Source organism: Uranotaenia lowii, chromosome 2 (assembly GCF_029784155.1).
Source record: "Uranotaenia lowii strain MFRU-FL chromosome 2, ASM2978415v1, whole genome shotgun sequence".
NCBI classification, from domain to species: domain Eukaryota; kingdom Metazoa; phylum Arthropoda; class Insecta; order Diptera; family Culicidae; genus Uranotaenia; species Uranotaenia lowii.
In genome coordinates, this window is record NC_073692.1 from 375,471,050 (window position 1) to 375,492,580 (window position 21,531).

General features: G+C 40.0%; 1 protein-coding gene across 1 annotated transcript in view; it reads left to right on the forward strand.

Moving 5' to 3' along the window:
• The window catches only part of LOC129743200 (low-density lipoprotein receptor-related protein 1), a 108,760-nt gene that overhangs the window by 74,496 nt on the left and 12,733 nt on the right, over nucleotides 1–21,531 (forward strand). Inside the window, exons 9-11 of the mRNA XM_055735175.1 lie at nucleotides 53–260; nucleotides 328–5,888; nucleotides 15,694–17,108. Coding sequence (XP_055591150.1) covers nucleotides 53–260; nucleotides 328–5,888; nucleotides 15,694–17,108 — 7,184 coding nt within the window. The remainder of the gene's footprint in view (nucleotides 1–52; nucleotides 261–327; nucleotides 5,889–15,693; nucleotides 17,109–21,531) is intronic.

The window sequence follows — 21,531 nt, forward strand, 5'->3', positions numbered from 1 at the left end:
GTCCTTCTCTTATTTCAATCACAAAAGTTCAATGTAACCTTTCAAATTTCAGAGGAATCATGTACTTTGCCACCTCCCAAGAATCGCCAAAGCTGTACGAGCTGTACAGCGCCCGGATGGATGGATCGGCCCGGCAACTCATCAGCAATTCGACCTTCTATGCGATGGAAAGTTTGGTGCTGGACTTCGAAGCCGATCGGCTGTACTACATTGCTGCGAAGGTCGGCGAGATCTACTACTACGATATCAAGAATGGAAAGGTTAGTTGGAGTTTGATACCGATTGCCACAATGTTACTTAATTCTGTCTTTTTCAAATTGTTTATAGATCATCAAGGTCCTCGAATCCAGCGGCTCTCAGCCGATCAGCACCATCACCGTCTACCGGGATCACATTTTCTACGATGATGGAAACGAGAGTCGGATAATGCGGTGCGACAAAAACCTGTGCCAGAATCCGGAAGTGGTTCGAAACAATACTGGCAACGTGCATGCGATCCGCATGTACCACCCAGGAGCTCAGAATGGGAGCAATTCGTGTTCGCGGACCAAGGGTGGAGGTTGTCAGCACCTTTGTTTGCCGATTTCAGGCGAGGAGCACGTTTGTGAATGTGCCATGGGCTACCGGAGGGATTCCAGTGATCGAACGAAGTGCGTTGGGATCGATAACTTCTTGATGTACACTATCGGGCACCAAATCAAGGGCCTGGCGATTGCAGAAGCCGATAGTGAGCGGGAAGTTATGATGGGACCGTTGCAGAAAATTTCGCTGGCGACGAATATCGATTACCATGCGAAGGAAGATTTGATCTTTATAGCGGATAGTGATCGCGGGTCGATCACTAGGATTAAGCGGGATGGTAGCGAACGGACCGTGATTGTGAGCAACTTTGAGCAGGTCGTGGATGGGAGTTCGATCGATTGGCTGGGTGGGATAGCGGTGGATTGGATTGCGGATAATATCTATTGGGCGGATCAGAAGCGGAATTTGATCGAAGTCGCTCGATTGAATGGAAATATGCGCTACGTGGTAGCGTCAAGCTTGGAGAGTCCAAACTTGATCGAGGTCGATCCGGTTAGCGGTTTTATCTTTTATTCTGGCAAGGGAATGATTGGAAGGACTGGGTTGGATGGATCCGGGAAGTTTGTGCTGGTTAACCAGACGGCCTCGATTAATGGGCTTACGCTGGACATCAACAACCAGGTTGTGTATTGGTGTGAAGGTCAAACGGATGCCATTTGGAAGGTTGATTACGATGGTAATTTAAAGACACTTCTTTTGAACAACAGTCTGGATGTGGTGAGGTCCCTGGACCTATATGAGGACAACATCTTTTGGTCAGATGTTAGAGGAAACATCAAAGCAGCAAACCTCAAAAACATTACCGTCAATTGGCCAGTAACAGAAGTAGAAGGAAACGCCCTGAAGGACATCAAGATCTTTTCGACAAACAAACAGCAGAAAACGAATGCTTGTGGCATCAACAATGGAGGCTGCAAAGAACTTTGCTTGTTTAACGGCACCCATCCGATCTGTGCCTGTTCCCATGGACAAATCTCGACGAAAGATCATAAAACCTGTGAGTCGTACGATAACTTTTTGATCTTCTCAAGGGTATCCTCGATCGAAAGTATCCACATGACGGACTCCACCAACATAAATGGACCTATTCCGGAAATCCAAAACAACACGTTCCTCAAAAACACCATTGCCTTAAGTTACGACTACGACAATCGAATGATATTCTACTCGGATGTAGAACTTAGTTCAATCAACTCGGTTACCTTCGAAGGGACTAACCATCGACAGATTGTGTCAAAACAGCTCACGGTAGAAGGTCTAGCTTTTAACCCGATCACCAAACAACTGTTTTGGACATCGAACAACGAAGCCTCGATTCGTTCAATTGAGGTCAATGCAACAACCGACGATTCAGTAACAAACGCTGGACTAGTTAAAGAACTGATCAAACTCAAACCGACCGATAAACCCAGAGGTATTGCCGTTGAACCTTGCCTAGCAATGGTCTACTGGACCAACTGGAATCCGCTGGCGGCGTCGATCCAAAGAGCCTACCTGTCAGGCTACGGCCTAGAAAGCATCATAACCACCGATATTCGGATGCCGAACGCGATCACTCTGGATTACCAAACGAGGAAGCTGTATTGGGCCGATGCGCGGTTCGATAAAATTGAGCGCGCTGATTACGACGGGCGGAACCGTATTGTGCTGGCTCATTCGACGCCGAAGCACCCGTTTGCAATGGCTGTTTACGGAGATTTGCTGTTCTGGACCGATTGGATACTGCATGCGGTGATTCGGGCGAATAAGTACTCCGGTAGCGATGTAGTTTGGTTGAGGAAAGATATTGCTCGGCCTATGGGTATCATTGCGGTGCAGAAGATCGATCAGGATTGTAGCGCCGATCCTTGCAGGGTTCTGAATGGAGGATGTGAAGATGTGTGTCTGTTTGCCGGTGGGAAGATCGAATGTAGCTGTACCCATGGTGTTCTCCACTCGGATGGTAGACGGTGCGTGCCGAAGCAGTCGTACAACTGTTCAAAGGAGGAATTCAGCTGTTCGAACGGGGGTTGCATACCATATTACTTGACGTGTGACTCGATCCCGCACTGTTTGGATGGGTCGGATGAAAAGGCGAGCTTCTGTGCCAAGCGAGACTGCCCGGCTGGGTTCTTCCTGTGCAATAATCGCCGATGTGTTCCGTCGAGACAACGCTGTGACAATGTGCAGAATTGTGGAGACGGTAGCGATGAAGAAAATTGCGACTGTGACCCTGCCACTCATTTCCGGTGCAATAATGGGCAGTGTATTTCGAAGAATATGCGCTGTGACTACGATCCCGATTGTAAGGACAACTCGGACGAATTCGGATGCCCACAGGTTAGAAATTGTAGCGCCATGCATTCTGGAGAATTTATTCAGTGCCCAAACACTACGGCCTGTTACGTTAAATCCTGGATCTGCGATGGGGAGAACGATTGTTTTGACCATAGTGATGAAATGAACTGTACGACAACCGTTGTCCCAACCTGTCCGGCAGATAAATTCCTCTGCTCAAACGGCTACTGCATACCGCAGTCTTGGAGGTGTGACAACGAGGACGACTGTTTGGATGCCATGATCGGCAGTTTGAGTTCGGATGAGCTGAATTGTACAAGACATTGTAAAACGAATCAATTCCAATGCGTCAATAGTACCGAGTGTATTCCCAACAGCTGGCAGTGCGACAACAATCCGGATTGTGCCGATGGTTCGGATGAGGGTGAACACTGTCAGCAGCGAGTTTGTCCGCAGTGGGAGTTCCAGTGCCCGGCGAGTGGTCGCTGTATTCCACGGAAGTGGGTCTGTGACGGTGAGGTTGACTGTGTATCGGGTAAAGAGGACGAAAAAGACTGTGACCCAACGGAACCCACCTGTGATCCGGAATCTTTTACCTGTCACAGTGGAGAATGTATCAGTGCGCTGTTTGTCTGTGACGGAGACGCGGATTGCGTCGATGGATCGGATGAATCCATCGATTGTGTAACACGCCCGGCAGCTTCATGTGCAGATGCTGAATTCCGCTGTCGCAACAAGAAGTGTATTCCTCAGGAGTTAACATGCAATCTCAACGACGATTGTGGAGATGGATCGGACGAAGGAATGCAACTGTGCAAAGATTCCACCCTAATTTGTGCCGCACCTGAAATGTTCCGTTGCGAAAATGGGGTTTGTATCGGAAGTAGCTACCTCTGCGACGAACAGAACGATTGCGGCGATTGGAGTGACGAGAAAACGTGCAAAATCAATGAGTGTGAACAAATGCCGGAAATTTGTGCGCACAACTGCAAAGACCTGGAAGTCGGGTATGAATGTACCTGCAGACCTGGATTCAAAGTTAACGTCAATAACACGCATCTCTGCGATGACATCGATGAATGTATTGATCGACCCTGTAGCCAAATTTGCCTCAACAGTTACGGTTCATACCACTGTTCCTGCATCGACGGATACGTCATGAAAGAAAACGGCACCTGTAAGGCCGATTACTCGGAAGAAGTTAAATTTATCTTTTCCAACAGATACTACATCCGAGAAGTGAACATGGGAGGGATGATGTCGATCCTCGTTCACAACCTCTCGAACGCTGTAGCTTTGGACTACGACTGGGACACCAAATGTTACTACTGGTCCGACGTTACTTCAGTCGTGAGTTCGATTAAACGCATGTGCCTAACTTCAAACAAAACCGAAGTACTTCACAAATCGACTCTCAAAAACCCCGACGGCCTAGCGATCGATTGGGTTGCCCGCAACCTGTACTGGTGCGACAAAGGTTTAGATACAATAGAAATATCCGAACTAGACGGTCGCTACCGTAAAGTACTGATCAACAAAAACCTTCAAGAACCCCGTGCCATCGTCCTGGATCCCTTCCGCAAATACATGTACTGGACAGACTGGGGTGATCAACCATACATCGGTAAAGCCGGCATGGATGGCAGCAATCAAACGATGCTGATAAAAAACCATCTCGGATGGCCCAACGCTCTAACGATCAGTTTCGAAACCAACGAACTGTTCTGGGGCGATGCCCGGGAAGATTTCATTGCCGTCAGTGACCTGGAAGGTCGGAACCGCAAGGTAGTCCTGTACCGAGACATGAGCCCCAGCATGAACCTGCACCACATTTTCGCGCTCGCCGTATGGGAAGATCGCGTTTACTGGTCCGACTGGGAAACCAAATCGATCGAGTTCTGCCACAAATATCGAGGCGATCAGTGCGGAACAGTCATCAAGACCATTCACCGACCGATGGATCTCCGGGTGTACCATCCTTGGAGACAAACGCATCCGCAGGACAACCCTTGTCTGCTTTCCGGTTGCTCAACTCTTTGCCTTCTTTCCCCGGAAGCCCCCGGGTACAAATGCGCCTGTCCAGATCATTTCGTGCTCGGAGTCGACAACAAGACATGCATAGCGAACTGCTCATCAGCTCACTTCCAGTGCAAAACCACCTTCAAGTGCATCCCCTACTACTGGAAATGTGACAACCAGGACGATTGCGGCGATAACAGCGATGAACCGGAGGATTGTGCAGAGTTCAGCTGTGAATCAGGACAGTTCCAGTGCGACAACAACAAATGCATCAGTCCGAATGCTATCTGCGATGGGGAGGATCAGTGTGGCGATGGGTCTGACGAAAAGGATTGCGAAGATTATGAGTGCTTCGCGTCGCAGTTCAAGTGTAGTAAATCGAAAGATAAGAATGCATTCTGCCTGGATGGTCACAAGCGGTGTGATGGAACCGTAAACTGTCCGAACGGAGAAGACGAAAGTGGCTGTGATAAGATGAACTGTACGGAAAATCAGTTCAAGTGTGCTTCCGGGATGTGTATTTCGAAGGTGTGGATTTGCGATGGGGATATCGATTGTGTAAATGACAATTCGGACGAAAAAGACTGCTTCCAGCGGACTTGCGGAGACAATGAGTATCGCTGCAGGAAGGGACGCTGCATTCCGATGTCTTGGCTGTGCGATGGTGAAGAGGATTGTAGCGAGGGGGAGGACGAGAAGGAAAACTGTCGACCAACGACGGCGATCACCTGTGAACCATCGAACTTCCGGTGTAACAACTCCAAGTGTATTCCGGGGCGGTGGAGGTGCGATTACGAAAACGATTGCGGCGACAATTCGGACGAGATCAACTGTCAGATGCGGAACTGTTCGGAGTCGGAGTTCCGCTGTCACGATGGTCACTGTATAAGGGGAATTCGCAAGTGCGATGGAGAGTTCAACTGTGCCGACCATAGCGACGAGGAGAACTGTGACGTCAGCTGCAAGGAGGATGAGTTCAAGTGCAAGAGCCATAACTTGTGTATAAGCACGTAAGTATTCTATATAAGTTCTTGTCTGGAGAAATACATTTCCATTCCTGATGAAATCGTTAACCCCAAGCAAAATCCACCCGGGATTGTGGAATATGATTCCATCCAACACTATTCCAAAGCTGTACGTCGTATGAAAAATCATCTTTCTTGTGAGCTTCATAGCAATAGGAGAGAGTAGGGACACTTGATCTCAGGAGTGACTAAATTTTTTAGACATATTGGAATCTCCTTTTCTCTAAATCGTTAGTTCAAATTAAGAGCATTATGAATGCTTATCAAGAAGATTGCTGTTTTGCATTCCAATGGCCAGAAATTTGAATCTAATTTTGCCTTCTTACCCTTTTTGCCATACTTGACCGAATTCCTTGTGATGATTGACGGTCGAACTCTTAACTGTAAAGCAGGTTTGTTTGGTAGTGAATTCACTGCCTGTCAGCTTCAAGAATCTCTATTTCCTTATTGACGCACTGTTGTTCTGCCCAATGACTGTGGAAGAATAGCTTTACTCAAATTGTAACATCTAATGTCTAGACACTTTCAAGTAAACCGCTTCCCAAAACATTTGTACATGGGTTTCTACTTCTGTTCATTTGTGTCTACTCCGTAAAGTTACCTTTGATACCCTAGCACCACGATAAGTCTTGGTTGGAGGTTGAAAGTTTAAGGTCATATTCGCTCCAGTGCGCTCCACAGCATGTCTCATCAGCGGAGCCACCTCACACATATACGTTTACACCAAGGCTGGATCTCTCCTAGCAATAACTCGTTCGACTCCGATGACTAATAATGAAAAGGCCATTCTACATCGCCTTAAACGGCTCATCCAGCGGGGACAGTTACTCTACTCCGTATCCCCTGATTTGCGAACTTCCCATTTCCCTTTGATGTTTTTGTTATTCGACATCCGATAACAAAACACATGCGCTCAGATACTCGGTAAACAGTGTGTAGTGGTCAATTTTTTCACGGTATTTGTACAAGAGTACAAAGACGATAAACAAATGCATCATATGAGACGATCAATCTCCAATAAAGTACCTAATGATCACACCTAAAAATTAAATTATTAGCACTTCTTGCATTCTTTAAATTCTAGAACTTAAGCGCCAACATTTATAATAATAATTGATGTGCAGAAGTCGCTGTAAAGCTCGGACTCGCTCTCAAGGGGGATCTTCATCAAATCGGCACAGGAAGAAAATGTATCGCGATTAAAAAAGTTTTGTATTGAGTTGGCTATGTTCACGAAATAATCCACAAATGGATCGCCTATACCGCCGTTAAGTTAAAATATCCCCAAAAACAGAATCAGAAAAATTTACCAACAAATCGAATACCTTCCGCATACAGGCAATTCCGGCAGTTCCTTCGGACAGGATTGTTAGTGGTTCCGTTTTCGGTTTTCGTAATCACTGGGGTTTACAAGGCTGACAAAATAACCGTCAAAAATAGTAAATTTCCGTGAATTTAAAAGCCGTGACTCAAATACTTCCAAATATCCAACTTCTCGATAGCAAAGCCAAAATGTCTAAGAAGGTTATCATCTTCAACTGTTACCCGAGCGCCATCTTTTGCCGTAAACGTCATACCATTTGGATTGAAAGTCGGGGTTAGTTTGTTGCTAGGTAACAAATTCTTTATCAAAACCTCATCTCTGGTCGATAACCAGACTAGAACGTTTTGCCCTACGATTGCTCATCCTCTCTTTCCTTCCCCTTTTCCATTGTCAGCTGATAACGATTCGTAAAATCAGTAAACGGAACCGCCGTTCTTACATCTTGAAAGATGGTAGTTTAGTTCTAATATTCATTCGAAACATTAGCTCCGAAGGGGTTTTGCCGGTTGTGCTCTGAGGTTTCGAGTAATACATGGATAAGTATGCCTGTGGTTCTTGCTTCCAATCCTTCTTCAATGCTTGACTAACTTTCAACCGCTTCACTAGGGATCGATTCTGACGCTCAACGAGTTGATTTTCTTGCGGCCAGTAAAGGATGGTTCTATTGAGAGTTATTCCTCGAATTCTTCAATACACATCAAACTAATTGCAGACAAACTGGCATCCATTGTCTAGAGTGATGATACGGGAGTATCGAAGTCTCACGAAAATGCTCTCCAACAGGCTTGCCATTGGAAGCTAAAATTTTTATGAGGATTTCTTCCTCTTTGTTCCGACTAAAAAAGTCTATAATAACCAGCAGTTAATCCCCCGACGGAAGTGCCCCAAGAAAATCGATTGTGACATCTATCCAAGCTGCTTCAGGAAGCTCCCTGCGCTGCATGGGTTCAGGACGCTCAGGCAGACCTACTACTTGACACCCTGTACACAAGTGTTAACGACTTTTGTTACCGAGTCATCCATCCCGGCCAAACAGGTTTGTCTGAGACGCTGTTGCATTTAGGTTCGACCTGGGTGATCATCATGGGCCAGGTTTACCATTCTGTCTCTAAGTGATCTCGGTATAACCAATCTTGATCCCCGTACAATTAAATTTCCCATTTTTCCAAGCTCATTTCTCATTTCTGGATGTTTTCAGACGCCGCGCCGCCTCGAGTTCACCCACATCAACCGTTGTAACTAAATCCTTGAAGGTGAAGAACCCAACGTTCGATTCTGAGACACAGCTTTGATTGTGGCGAAAATATTCCTTCGAGAGGCTTATAATCGGGTTCTAATTCAAATCGTATTCCAAATAGGTAAATTCGAAACCTCTCAACCGCCCACACACGACCCGATGCTTCCTTCTCAGTCTGTATGATACAACTTCGGGAGTACCTTCATGAACCTGTTGCAAAATTGCTCCGACGCGTCGGCAACAACTTGCGTTTTCAATTTTGGGTCAGATCAAAATTGATAGGTTTTTTACCTAACCGATTAACCCGATAAGCTTTTCAAACGAATTCTGTTCAGCTGAACGCCACTTGAATGGTTCCTCGGCCTTTGCCGGTTCACGTAACGGAAAATAGATGGTTGATAAATCCGGAATAAAGGCCCCGACGTAATCAACCAAACCTAGGAAGATCCTGACTTCTTCGCCAGTTGTTAGAGTTCCGAAATTTAGGATCGCTTGAAATCCTCGCACGGTAGGGTACCTTGCATACTAAAACTGGTACCACAATCGCGGAACTTCGACAGTACACACTCGAGGCTTCTGTCATGTTCTTTCTCTGTCTTTCCCGTTATGTTTATCGATAAAATTGATGGTGTTGAGACAATCAGCTAGTTTTTGCTCGATGATCTTTTGGAAGATCTCTGGTGCGCAGGTCCAAAAATCGTGCGTTTGTATCTAAACAAACCTGATGAAACACCGTATAAACAAAAAACATGTAACGTTTTATTTTACGGAAAGGAGTACATAATTTAAATGAACAAGATCCGTAAACAAAATACTGGCTTACGTGCCAAATTCGAAGAATTAGCCAGTACTCGCTTTCCAGTTTGCCCGGCGGCTAGTGGCAAGTCGTAGATCGGCAGCTAGTTTTTAGAAACTGTTCTGGATAATTCGAAACCCTCTTTCAAGTGTACATACTGTAATACAATTTATCCAAAAACTAAACTAATTGGCCAAATTTACACAAAAAACGAACTGAGTGAGAGTTCTCACGGATCAGCTTCTGGTTCCACATGAGCGGCATCCTTCAGCTGCATCCGGAATCCTTCAAGCAAAAATCAGTAAACAGGAAAAGGCCGATGGTGTTTCGGCCTTTCTGCTTCCGCATACTTGGGCGCGTAAAAGCGATCTGCTTTCTGATCTTTTTTGTAAAATTGTATTGGCAGTGAAAACTGCCGATTCCGCATTACGCGGTCTCTTGCCAGTGGATTTGGCATTCCGATCACTCCCACGATCCAGATTTTGCAGTGCCTCGATGATCGATCAGCTTCAAAGAACATCCTTGCCGAAAACACAGTCACAATATCGAAACCAGATTGAGTCACTTGGTTCTCGCAGCACAGCACTAGTCAACAGGACCGTGTGGGATAACGCCCAAAAACAGAATGGTCCGACAGCAGCAACTGGCGGCCCTTTTATCACTTCACAACTCGTACGATCCAGTGGTGACGGATAGGGAAAATGAGAGATCGTGTAAAATTCTAGCCTAGTGTTCTAATTTTGCCAATCTATCAAGGGTGTTGAACATCTGAATGCTACTTCTGAAGGTGGTTCTCAAGCTGAGTAAAAAAAATGCTACAAACATTTGCCGAATTAAAAAAAAAACTCATTATGTAATAGCGTCTTTTAATTATAAAGGTTAGTAAAACATTAACATATCTTTATGAGTGATGAAAGTTGTTGGCGGATTACTGTCATCATCCTTGATGTCCAGCCTTTCCAACGAATGTCCTCTAATGTTGGAAGAGGGTGAGTTCTATTCATCTTTCTCACATCAATACACAGTCGTCATCTTTGATGACGATAACCATTGGCGACATCCAACGACTTGGTTCTGATACTCGTTCAATGATATCCTTGCTCAGAAGCCTCTTGAGATTTTCGTCTACTTTCTCTAACGTAGCAAACGGCAGTCTACGTAATCCTTGAGCAACTGGTTGCACCGATCTGTCAACCGGAATGTGAATCTTGACTCCTCTAATAATGGGAAACGGCTTTTTATCGACGACTTGAGAGCCCAACGATTAAAATGCGTAGTTCCGTCGCTGTGAGTCCACCCAGAAGTGGCTGAGCCCCTCCTTCTACTACGTGAAAAATAGCAAGAATCTTCAGTTGTTTGGTTCCATCGTCAATAACAACCTCGGCTTCGAATTAATCTGTAATAACTAGATAGTCCTTCTGAGCGTAAGCATGAAACTTCTTATCGGGATGTCCTGTCAGCCTGGTAAACTTCACACCATTTCGCATCATCATTTCATATGATTTGCTGTCAATCATGTTTGACTGCACTCCATAGTCCAGAGTCGATCTGCATCTTTTTTTTCTGCTCAGCTTTTTGCAGACTTCTTCAAGACAAGTTATCAAACATCAGTACCCCTCAGTTGATTAGATATGCCAGAAATTCCACTTATGAATCACATCCATTTGACAATATCTGATATTGAAAAAGGCATTAAAGAGTTAGATTCGAAAAAATCATCAGGTCCCGACGGAATACCAAACACATTACTGAAAGCTTGCAGCAACGAATTGTTACAACCCTTGTTTCTAATGTTCAATTCATCGCTACGTACCGGATCTTTCCCATCCATTTAGAAGATATCGCGAGTGACGTCAATTCATAAGAAAGGTTCTAAAAATTTGGCAGAAAATTACAGAGGAGTCGCCATACTGTCAGCTTTGCAAAAACTTTTTGAAAAGTTAATCTACCAACAGCTATATCCCGTATTAGAAAGCAAAATTTCACCATGTCAACACGTTTTTTTCAGAAAAAGGTCAGTCGTCACTAATCTATGTGAATTCACTACCCATGTTCTTGATTGGATGGTAAAGGGATTACAAGTAGACTGTATATACACTGACATGTCGAAAGCTTTCGACGTAGCTTAATGAAATATTGGAGGCTTTATCAAGAATGGGCATTGGAGGAATTATTTTGAATTGGATAAAGTCTTACCTAACGAACAGGAGGCAGTACGTATCCGTAAATCTTGCTTATTCTGAACCATATCGAGCATCTTCAGGAGTTCCTCAAGGGAGCCACCTGGGACCTCTACTTTTTATAGTGTTAATGAACAGTTTACCTGAATCGCTTTCGGAGGCACTGGTTTTGATTTACGCCGATGATGTAAAAATATTTTTGCCCGTAAAAAAATCGACGACTGCCGAACTCTTCAATCGGATTTGGATGCGTTCTCAGATTTTCTAGTCAGAGCAAAACTAAAATTGAATAATTCAAAATGCGCAGTCATATCCTTCACCAGAAGCTACTCTCCGATTCAGTTCACGTACTGTTTAGGCGGGGAAACGATAAGTAGAATTTCCAGCGTACACGACTTAGGCGTAAAACTAGATTCCGGTTTGACCTTCAGAGATCACATCAATAGCCTCGCTTCGGATGGTCTCGCGATGTTTTGAGTAGTGAGGCGCTTTGCTGGAGATTAGAGGATCCATACACAATTAAATGCCTGTATATTAGCTTGGTTAGATCGAAGATTCATTTTGCAAGCATAGTTTGGAGACCCATGTACCAAGTACATATAAACCGATTAGAAGCTGTCTAGAAACGGTTTGTGAAATTTGCGGTAAAGAATCTTGGTTGGAGAGAGCAAATGTCAGAGTATGAGAGCTTATGTCATCTATTGGACTTGGATCTGGATTCGTCTTTTCTACGGTCCCGCATAACAACCAATTCCAGCAGTTTGGTCCTAAGAAGACGCAGGTGCTACACCGTTGAGAATCGAACAACAAATTACAGCCGTAACGAGCCAGCGCACCGATACATGAGGGAAGCGAACCGCATAAATAATATAATTGACTTCAATTCAAGTGTTCAGACAATTTTAAACATTCACATTATGTATTTAAGACGACAATTATATTTAAGATAGTCTTAAGTTTGTGGGATGACGTACTCAGCCCACATATCTATCAATAAATTTAACTAATCTCGATCAAGACCCATCCGAATTTTGCCCAGACTAAATCTTCACAGTCATACAAAACCTTCTCAATCAATTCTACATGGTCCCCCACTTCAGTGTCAGCTAAAGCATGTAGGCGTCGAAATTGAGTTGGATTTTTGTAACGATATTATTCATTCGGTTGGTGCTTCAGGCCACAGAACTTGCAATCTGCTAGCATTTGTTGCACAACTTTAGTACCTATGTTGGTAGATCTAATTTGGCCTGACATTTGATCACTAGCGGCCCGAGTAACAACGTTGAAGCGGGGAGCGGTCATCTGAGTGATAACCACGCGACTTCGTTTTTACAATTCTCCTTTATTGGTCATAAATGTTCCTTATATATACCCTAACTGAAGTGAACTTAGTTCATTCTGAACAAACATAAGTTCACTTCCCTCTAAATTTCTCTCTTTAACTACTCAGTCAACACCTTTTTTATTTACCCATTGATTTTGCCAATAAGAAACTCTTCAGGGCACTCGACCCACTTGAATTCTTGCTGACAAAGTTGGTAAACAAAGCAAAGCTGATGAGTAGCTTCGTTTAATTTCTCGGCACCATGGCCACTAAACTACTTTGCATTGCAATTGGCTTCAAGTCATCTCCCCCTACTATCTGAGTTTGAAGCTATTCTAGAAGAGTATAGCTTCAAAACAGGGGAGCGCAGGAGTCTGAAACTTTATCTATATAATCGAAAGATCCAAAATGCCGACCTTGGTTGAAACTCCAAACTTGCGATGTAGTTAACCGAATGCTGAGTCATCCTTTATATCGTTCCTGTTGCTGGCGTGTTATTTTTCTCAATCTGTGTGTTGGCTGGGGCTTATCTGCTTCTGCTGTTGTCTCTGTGCTTCAAGTCGCTGTTTGCTACTGTAAAGATTAGGATAGTTTGCTGGTTTACTGCTATTCCGATTGCACCTGCTTAACCCCGTTCGATTTGCTTTTATCCGTTTTCCTGCGGAGTGAACCAGCCGTTTTTCTCGTGGATTTGGACCAACGATTTTAAACTCTGCTGTGCTCGCGTCAAACTGTACTGGCCCTATGAATGATTCTTGGTCGCACCAAATTGTATTCGGCCTTTACCCTTGACTAGAGTGGCCGCTATCTGCATTAAAGCCGCCTCGACCGTGTCTATACTGAACTCCAGCCTTGTTTCGTGAACTACTCCATACAGATTGTACCACCCACCAGTACGCGTGGGATACCGCTAAACCATCCTTGCTGTTACATCGACAATGTAATAAACAAGTACTCAATATTTCCGAACGACCATTGTAACACCCCTCGTCAGGCGACAAACCGACAATATCTCCATCTCGCCTCGTTGCACGCATGCTTCCTCACTTCATCGTCGTCAATCAGTTCAAACCGAAACCCGATCACGACCGGACAAGCATCAAGCCCAACGCAAGCGAGACGAGGTTCTCCACGCCGCGTCCAGGAAGGACTAGAGATGGACACCGGATTTCCCGACGGTTTACCTAATGCTGTAATTCTTCAGCAGGACAAGATCGTTGTGCAACGGGCTGTCCGGGTCGGCCGACATAAGCCGCATGTTCCACTCGTAGATCGAAACGTAACTGTACAGGGACTAATTGCAGCATTTTGTCTATAACAGCTATTCCCAAACTCTCTGGTTGATTCTACCCTAAATTGCATTTGTTTGCATGCATCTGCGCACGCATCAAGAACTTTTCCAACGATTCTTCCGGCTCTGGTTTCATCGCCCAGGAAAGGTACCGTTCATGAGCCTCCTGGCGTTGTGATGCGAAATAGCTGTCAAGTTTGTCAATAGCCACCTTGTAAGGGTCCACCGTGTTTTTTCATCTTGAACGACATCCGCTCCTGGGATGCTAAAAAAATGTTTTGCAGCTCGAATCCACCATATGCTAGGAGTTAATCTTTCTTCTCCATGCATTCTTCGATCTTTGCCGCTCGCAAACAGATTTCATATCCGCGCTTCCAAGTATTTCACTCGGGCATGAGACAATATTCCTCCAACTCATTCGGTCCATGGCAACCGTTCTCCAACTTCTCAGGCTTCTCGGTGAGTAACTAGGTAATGCACTTCTTCGCAGTGGCTTCCGGTGTCTGGTGAGCCATTCGAGGCGGTGTAGGATTACGTCTTCGCCGGAAATCATCCGAGTAGTTTCGTAAAGCTCCGGACGTGTTCAGTGACAGGCGCGTGTCCAGGATTAGGAAAGAGGAGAGGGCCTCGAGCCAAATCAAGCTCAACCAGTAGACTCGAACAGAGGAGGAGCGCACCATAGTCGTAGTAATCAAGTCGTCAGAGGAGAGGTCCTTAGTCTTGAATCGTAACAAGAAGCAGGGTATATATGCTGGAGTTTTTACTTGAAACCAAGTAAGCCGATGAGCGCAGAAGCGCGGTCTTGGTGTCCCATCACGGGTACAGCCTTCGTTTCAGATCCGGATGGGAATTATGGCCAGAGGTCCCAGGTGGACTTTTTGAAGTGCACCCATGGACCCAGAGTAGCATACTGGGAAGACTCGGTGGCTCGCCGTGCACTGGTCTGCCTAGCGCGAGTATGACCTCCCACCATTGAGAATAGTGGAGGTGGGAACCAAGGTTAGAAACCACAGGTGGAGGTTAAGGAGGAATACTTAGAGTTTATAAAGAGTCGTCGATCGATTTGCAGAGGGCCTACAGATCGCGTACTCGAGTCCACACAGTGGTAATCCATAAAGTGGTCCTGGCCATTGCTTCTAGTACATTTTATCCTTTGGAGTGAGTAAGCCGTCTACTCCTCTCCTCGACCTTCTCTTTGAGGTTTCTGGTAATTACCGCGAAGCACTTTTCGGGGATCCCAAAAACTGTATTATTCAGCAGAGTTAGTTCATTCGGCACATTTCACAAAGTTAAGTCAACCTTCTTGCTTTGGTCATAAGCATTCTGTAAGTTTTACCGTAAGGACTCCAAAGGCAGTTTATAGGGCTACTTAAGAATTGTGGAAATGTTTTCGGAATGATTCATCGTTTTTCAACATCGGTGCACTGACTATCAGACTCACTCCTAAAAAGAGTTGTTTTTTTAATAAGTTCTAGGAGATGGATTTTTTTCTCTAAAATTTTTTTGATGCAGCGTATCATGTCTATATTGAACTATTCCTTTCAAGATTTCTCAAAGACAAACTCAACAACTAATTTTGTTCCAATCCGATTGTATTTACTCGTTCTAATCAAATGTATATTTTTTTCTTGCTACCAGGAACTTCCTGTGCGACGGGGACAACGACTGCATCGACGGGTCGGACGAGGAACAGTGCGAATGCCGGGACGATGAATATCGCTGCGACAACGGCAAATGCATCCTGCGCAATTGGGTTTGCGATGGGATCGACGACTGTCTGGACCGGTCGGACGAGAAGAGCGAATACTGCCAGGAACACGGATGCCACAAACGTGCCTTCAAATGTAGCAATAAGAACTGCATCCGTAAGGGGTTGGTGTGCGACAGTAAGGACGATTGCGGAGACAACAGCGACGAGAAGACCTCCCTGTGCCACAAGTGCCCTCCGAATACGTTCCGCTGCAATAGCGACTCCAAATGTATAGCGAATGATTTGCGATGCGACGGTAAGCCGAACTGTTTGGACGAATCGGATGAGATTGGCTGCCTGCGGTCGGTTTGTGCCTTTGGGACTTGCAGCCAAGTGTGCATGGAGAAGAAGGGCCACTACAGCTGTCGATGTGCTGCTGGATACCACAAGGGACCACTGAAGAACGACACCTGTTTGGCGACGGAAGAAAACGGGTTGCTTTTAGTTTCCTCGGAATCCGATTTCCGAAGCATGTACTTTGGAACCACGGTCATGGGATTCCTGCAGACGAACTCCAAGAAAATCGATCGTTTCGACTATTCGATTACCAAACACAATATAACACTGTTTTGGGTAGATAGTCACGACAAAAGTATTCAAAAGGTCCATATGGATACAACCGTGAAAGTTGTGGAAACAGAAGAATCTCCTCACGCAAAATACAAACGGGCATCCTCGTCCTACGATCAGGTCAAAACTTTGGACGGTAAACATTCGACAGTGATCTTGAAGAATCAGAACATCATTCCACAAGCAATCGCGTGTGACTGGCTAACCGAGCACATCTACGTGATCAACAAAAAGCAAAGCAACATCTTTGTGATCAACTTCAACGGGACCAACCACACGACACTAACGGCCACCGGAAAACACCCCATAGATATCATCGTGGACCCAGTCCGCCACGTCATGGTTTGGTCCATTATGGAGGCAATCATTCTGTCCGGAATGGATGGTTTCAAGAAGCAAAAGCTGGTTCAGGCAAACATCGAGTGGGCATCGGGACTGGCGATCGACCCGGCAACCGAGCGTCTGTACTGGGCTGACTACAGGAAAAGTACTATCGAAACCTGTCAGCTGATGACCGGAGCAGATCGCCACGTGATAAGCGAGATGCACGATGTACTGAAACCGAAGCTGCTGGATGTGTTCGAGGACAGTGTGTACGTGATCATGTACAATCAGCATATCCTGAAGTTGAATAAATTCGGACGGGATAACGGGACGGAAGTGTTCCAGGGAACGAGAGGCTATCGCTCTTCGGATCTGAACTACATCCACCCACTGAAGCAGATTCGGAATGGTGAGTTTTATTGAACTTCGGTTCTACTTTGAACTTGACATGAAAAAAGTTTGAATACTCATTGGTAGAGAAACCTTTTTCGGCTAATTGAAGAGTATCCTAGGGATGTTTGTAAGGCTAGTCTCTCAACGCTTATCGTTTCGTACAAAGTGTTTACGATCGAGTATCGCGTATACATTAAATGGTTCAATATTATGGGTTCTGTTTCGAAATCAAAACCTTGGGTGCTGAAAACGTTCCTTGGCTTGCCAGAAGGCCCTATACTAAATTGAACCTCATTTGTTCAACTAAAAGGGTCGCCTAACGACCCTCAAGTTTGTATAGACATTTGAATTCATATGTTTTAGCGAAGCAGCTAGATCCAGATTTTTAGCATTAATTTTCTAGAACGTACACCGAATTATTTTGGTTTTCTTAATTTAAACATAATTTCAAACATTTCCTTTGAAGGCCGTGAGATGATACGAGTTACGACAAAAATGTATCTTGTATCTATGCCAATCTCAAAGTTGAGCGTTGTATATTTCTTGTTTTTCCAAATTAAGCAAGACATTAAGGGGAATAAATGTAAGTAAAGAAGTGAAATGGAAACACCTTCATTGTTACCTTTATAACTTTTTTGTCGTAGCTCAGGTCTTCTAAAGATCTTGATAAGAAATGAGGGAACATTTGTCTAAATTAAGAAAATCTAATTAAAAGAACAATCGGTGACAAAAATGACAAAAATGACAAAAATGCCAAAAATGACAAAAATGACAAAAATGACAGAAATGACAAAAATGACAAAAATGACAAAAATGACATAAATGACAAAAATGACAAAAATGACAAAAATGACAAAAATGACAAAAATGACAAAAATGACAAAAATGACAAAAATGACAAAAATGACAAAAATGACAAAAATGACAAAAATGACAAAAATGACAAAAATGACAAAAATGACAAAAATGACAAAAATGACAAAAATGACAAAAATGACAAAAATGACAAAAATGACAAAAATGACAAAAATGACAAAAATGACAAAAATGACAAAAATGACAAAAATGACAAAAATGACAAAAATGACAAAAATGACAAAAATGACAAAAATGACAAAAATGACAAAAATGACAAAAATGACAAAAATGACAAAAATGACAAAAATGACAAAAATGACAAAAATGACAAAAATGACAAAAATGACAAAAATGACAAAAATGACAAAAATGACAAAAATGACAAAAATGACAAAAATGACAAAAATGACAAAAATGACAAAAATGACAAAAATGACAAAAATGACAAAAATGACAAAAATGACAAAAATGACAAAAATGACAAAAATGACAAAAATGACAAAAATGACAAAAATGACAAAAATGACAAAAATGACAAAAATGACAAAAATGACAAAAATGACAAAAATGACAAAAATGACAAAAATAACAAAAATGACAAAAATGACAAAAATGACAAAAATGACAGAAATGACAGAAATGACAAAAATGACAAAAATGACAAAAATGACAAAAATGACAGAAATGACAAAAATGACAAAAATGACAAAAATGACAAAAATGACAAAAATGACAAAAATGACAAAAATGACAAAAATGACAAAAATGACAAAAATGACAAAAATGACAAAAATGACAAAAATGACAAAAATGACAAAAATTACAAAAATTACAAAAATTACAAAAATTACAAAAATGACAAAAATTACAAAAATTACAAAAATGACAAACATTACAAAAATGACAAAAATTACAAAAAATGACAAAAATAACAAAAATTACAAAAATGACCCAAAATACAACAATTACAAAAATTAAAAAATTACAAAAATTACAAAAATTACAAAAATTACAAAAATTACAAAAATTACAAAAATTACAAAAATTACAAAAATTACAAAAATTATAAAAATTACAAAAATTACAAAAATTACAAAAATTACAAAAATTACAAAAATTACAAAAATTACTAAAATTACAAAAATTACAAAAATTACAAAAATTACAAAAATTACAAAAATTACAGAAATTACAAAAATTACTAAAAATAACAAAAATTACAAAAATTACAAAAATTACAAAAATTACAAAAATTACAAAAATTACAAAAATTACAAAAATTACAAAAATTACAAAAATTACAAAAATTACAAAAATTACAAAAATTACAAAAATTACAAAAATTACAAAAATTACAAAAATTACAAAAATTACACAAATTACAAAAATTACAAAAATTACAAAAATTACAAAAATTACAAAAATTACAAAAATTACAAAAATTACAAAAATTACAAAAATTACAAAAATTACAAAAATTACAAAAATTACAAAAATTACAAAAATTACAAAAATTACAAAAATTACAAAAATTACAAAAATTACAAAAATTACAAAAATTACAAAAATTACATAAAATACAAAAATTACTAAAATTACAAAAATTACAAAAATTACAAAAATTACAAAAATTACAAAAATAACAAAAATTACAAAAATTACAAAAATTACAAAAATTACAAAAATTACAAAAATTACAAAAATTGCAAAAATTACAAAAATTACAAAAATGACAAAAATTACAAAAATTACAAAAATTACAAAAATTACAAAAATTACAAAAATTACAAAAATTACAAAAATTACAAAAATTACAAAAATTTCAAAAATTACAAAAATTACAAAAATTACAAAAATTTCTAAAATTACAAAAATTACTAAAATTACAAAAATTACAAAAATTACAAAAATAACAAAAATTACAAAAATTACAAAAATTACAAAAATTACAAAAATTACAAAAATTACAAAAATTACAAAAATTACAAAAATTACAAAAATTACAAAAATTACAAAAATTACAAAAATTACAAAAATTACAAAAATTACAAAAATTACAAAAATTACAAAAATTACAAAAATTACAAAAATTACAAAAATTCCAAAAATTACAAAAATTACAAAAATTACAAAAATTACAAAAATTACAAAAATTACAAAAATTACAAAAATTACAAAAATTACAAAAATTACAAAAATTACAAAAATTACAAAAATTACAAAAATTACAAAAATTACAAAAATTACAAAAATTACAAAAATTACAAAAATTACAAAAATTACAAAAATTACAAAAACAACAAAAAATACAAAAATTACAAAAATGACAAAAATTACAAAAATTACAAAAATTACAAAAATTACAAAAATAACAAAAATTACAAAAAATACAAAAATTACAAAAATTACAAAAATTACAAAAATTGCAAAAATTACAAAAATTACAAAAATTACAAAAATTACAAAAATTACAAAAATTACAAAAATTACAAAAATTACAAAAATTACAAAAATTACAAAAATTACAAAAATTACAAAAATTACAACAATTACAAAAATTACAAAAATTACAAAAATTACAAAAATTACAAAAATGACAAAAAATAGCCAAATTACATTTTTGTCATTTTTGTTATTTTTGTCATTTTTGTCATTTTTGTCATTTTTGTCATTTTTGTCATTTTTGTCATTTTTGTCATTTTTGTCATTTTTGTCATTTTTATCATTTTTGTCATTTTTGTCATTTTTGTCATTTTTGTAATTTTTGTCATTTTTGTCATTTTTGTCATTTTTGTCATTTTTGTCATTTTTGTCATTTTTGTCATTTTTGTCATTTTTGTCATTTTTGTCATTTTTGTCATTTTTGTCATTTTTGTCATTTTGTCATTTTTGTCATTTTTGTCATTTTTGTCATTTTTGTCATTTTTGTCATTTTTGTCATTTTGTCATTTTTGTCATTTTTGTCATTTTTGTCATTTTTGTCATTTTTGTCATTTTTGTCATTTTTGTCATTTTTGTCATTTTTGTCATTTTTGTCATTTTTGTCATTTTTGTCATTTTTGTCATTTTTGTCATTTTTGTCATTTTTGTCATTTTTGTCATTTTTGTCATTTTTGTCATTTTTGTCATTTTTGTCATTTTTGTCATTTTTGTCATTTTTGTCATTTTTGTCATTTTTGTCATTTTTGTCATTTTTGTCATTTTTGTCATTTTTGTCATTTTTGTCATTTTTGTCATTTTTGTCATTTTTGTTGATTTTGTAATTATTGTCATGTTTGAAATTTTTGTTATTTTTGTAATTTTTGTAATTTTTGTTATTTTTGTCATTTTTGTAATTTTTGTAATTTTTGTTATTTTTGTAATTTTTGTAATTTTTGTAATTTTTGTAATTTTTGTAATTTTTGTCATTTTTGTAATTTTTTGTAATTTTTGTAATTTTTGTAATTTTTGTAATTTTTGTAATTTTTGTAATTTTTTAATTTTTGTAATTTTTGTAATTTTTGTAATTTTTGTAATTTTTGTAATTTTTGTAATTTTTGTAATTTTTGTAATTTTTGTAATTTTTGTAATTTTTGTAATTT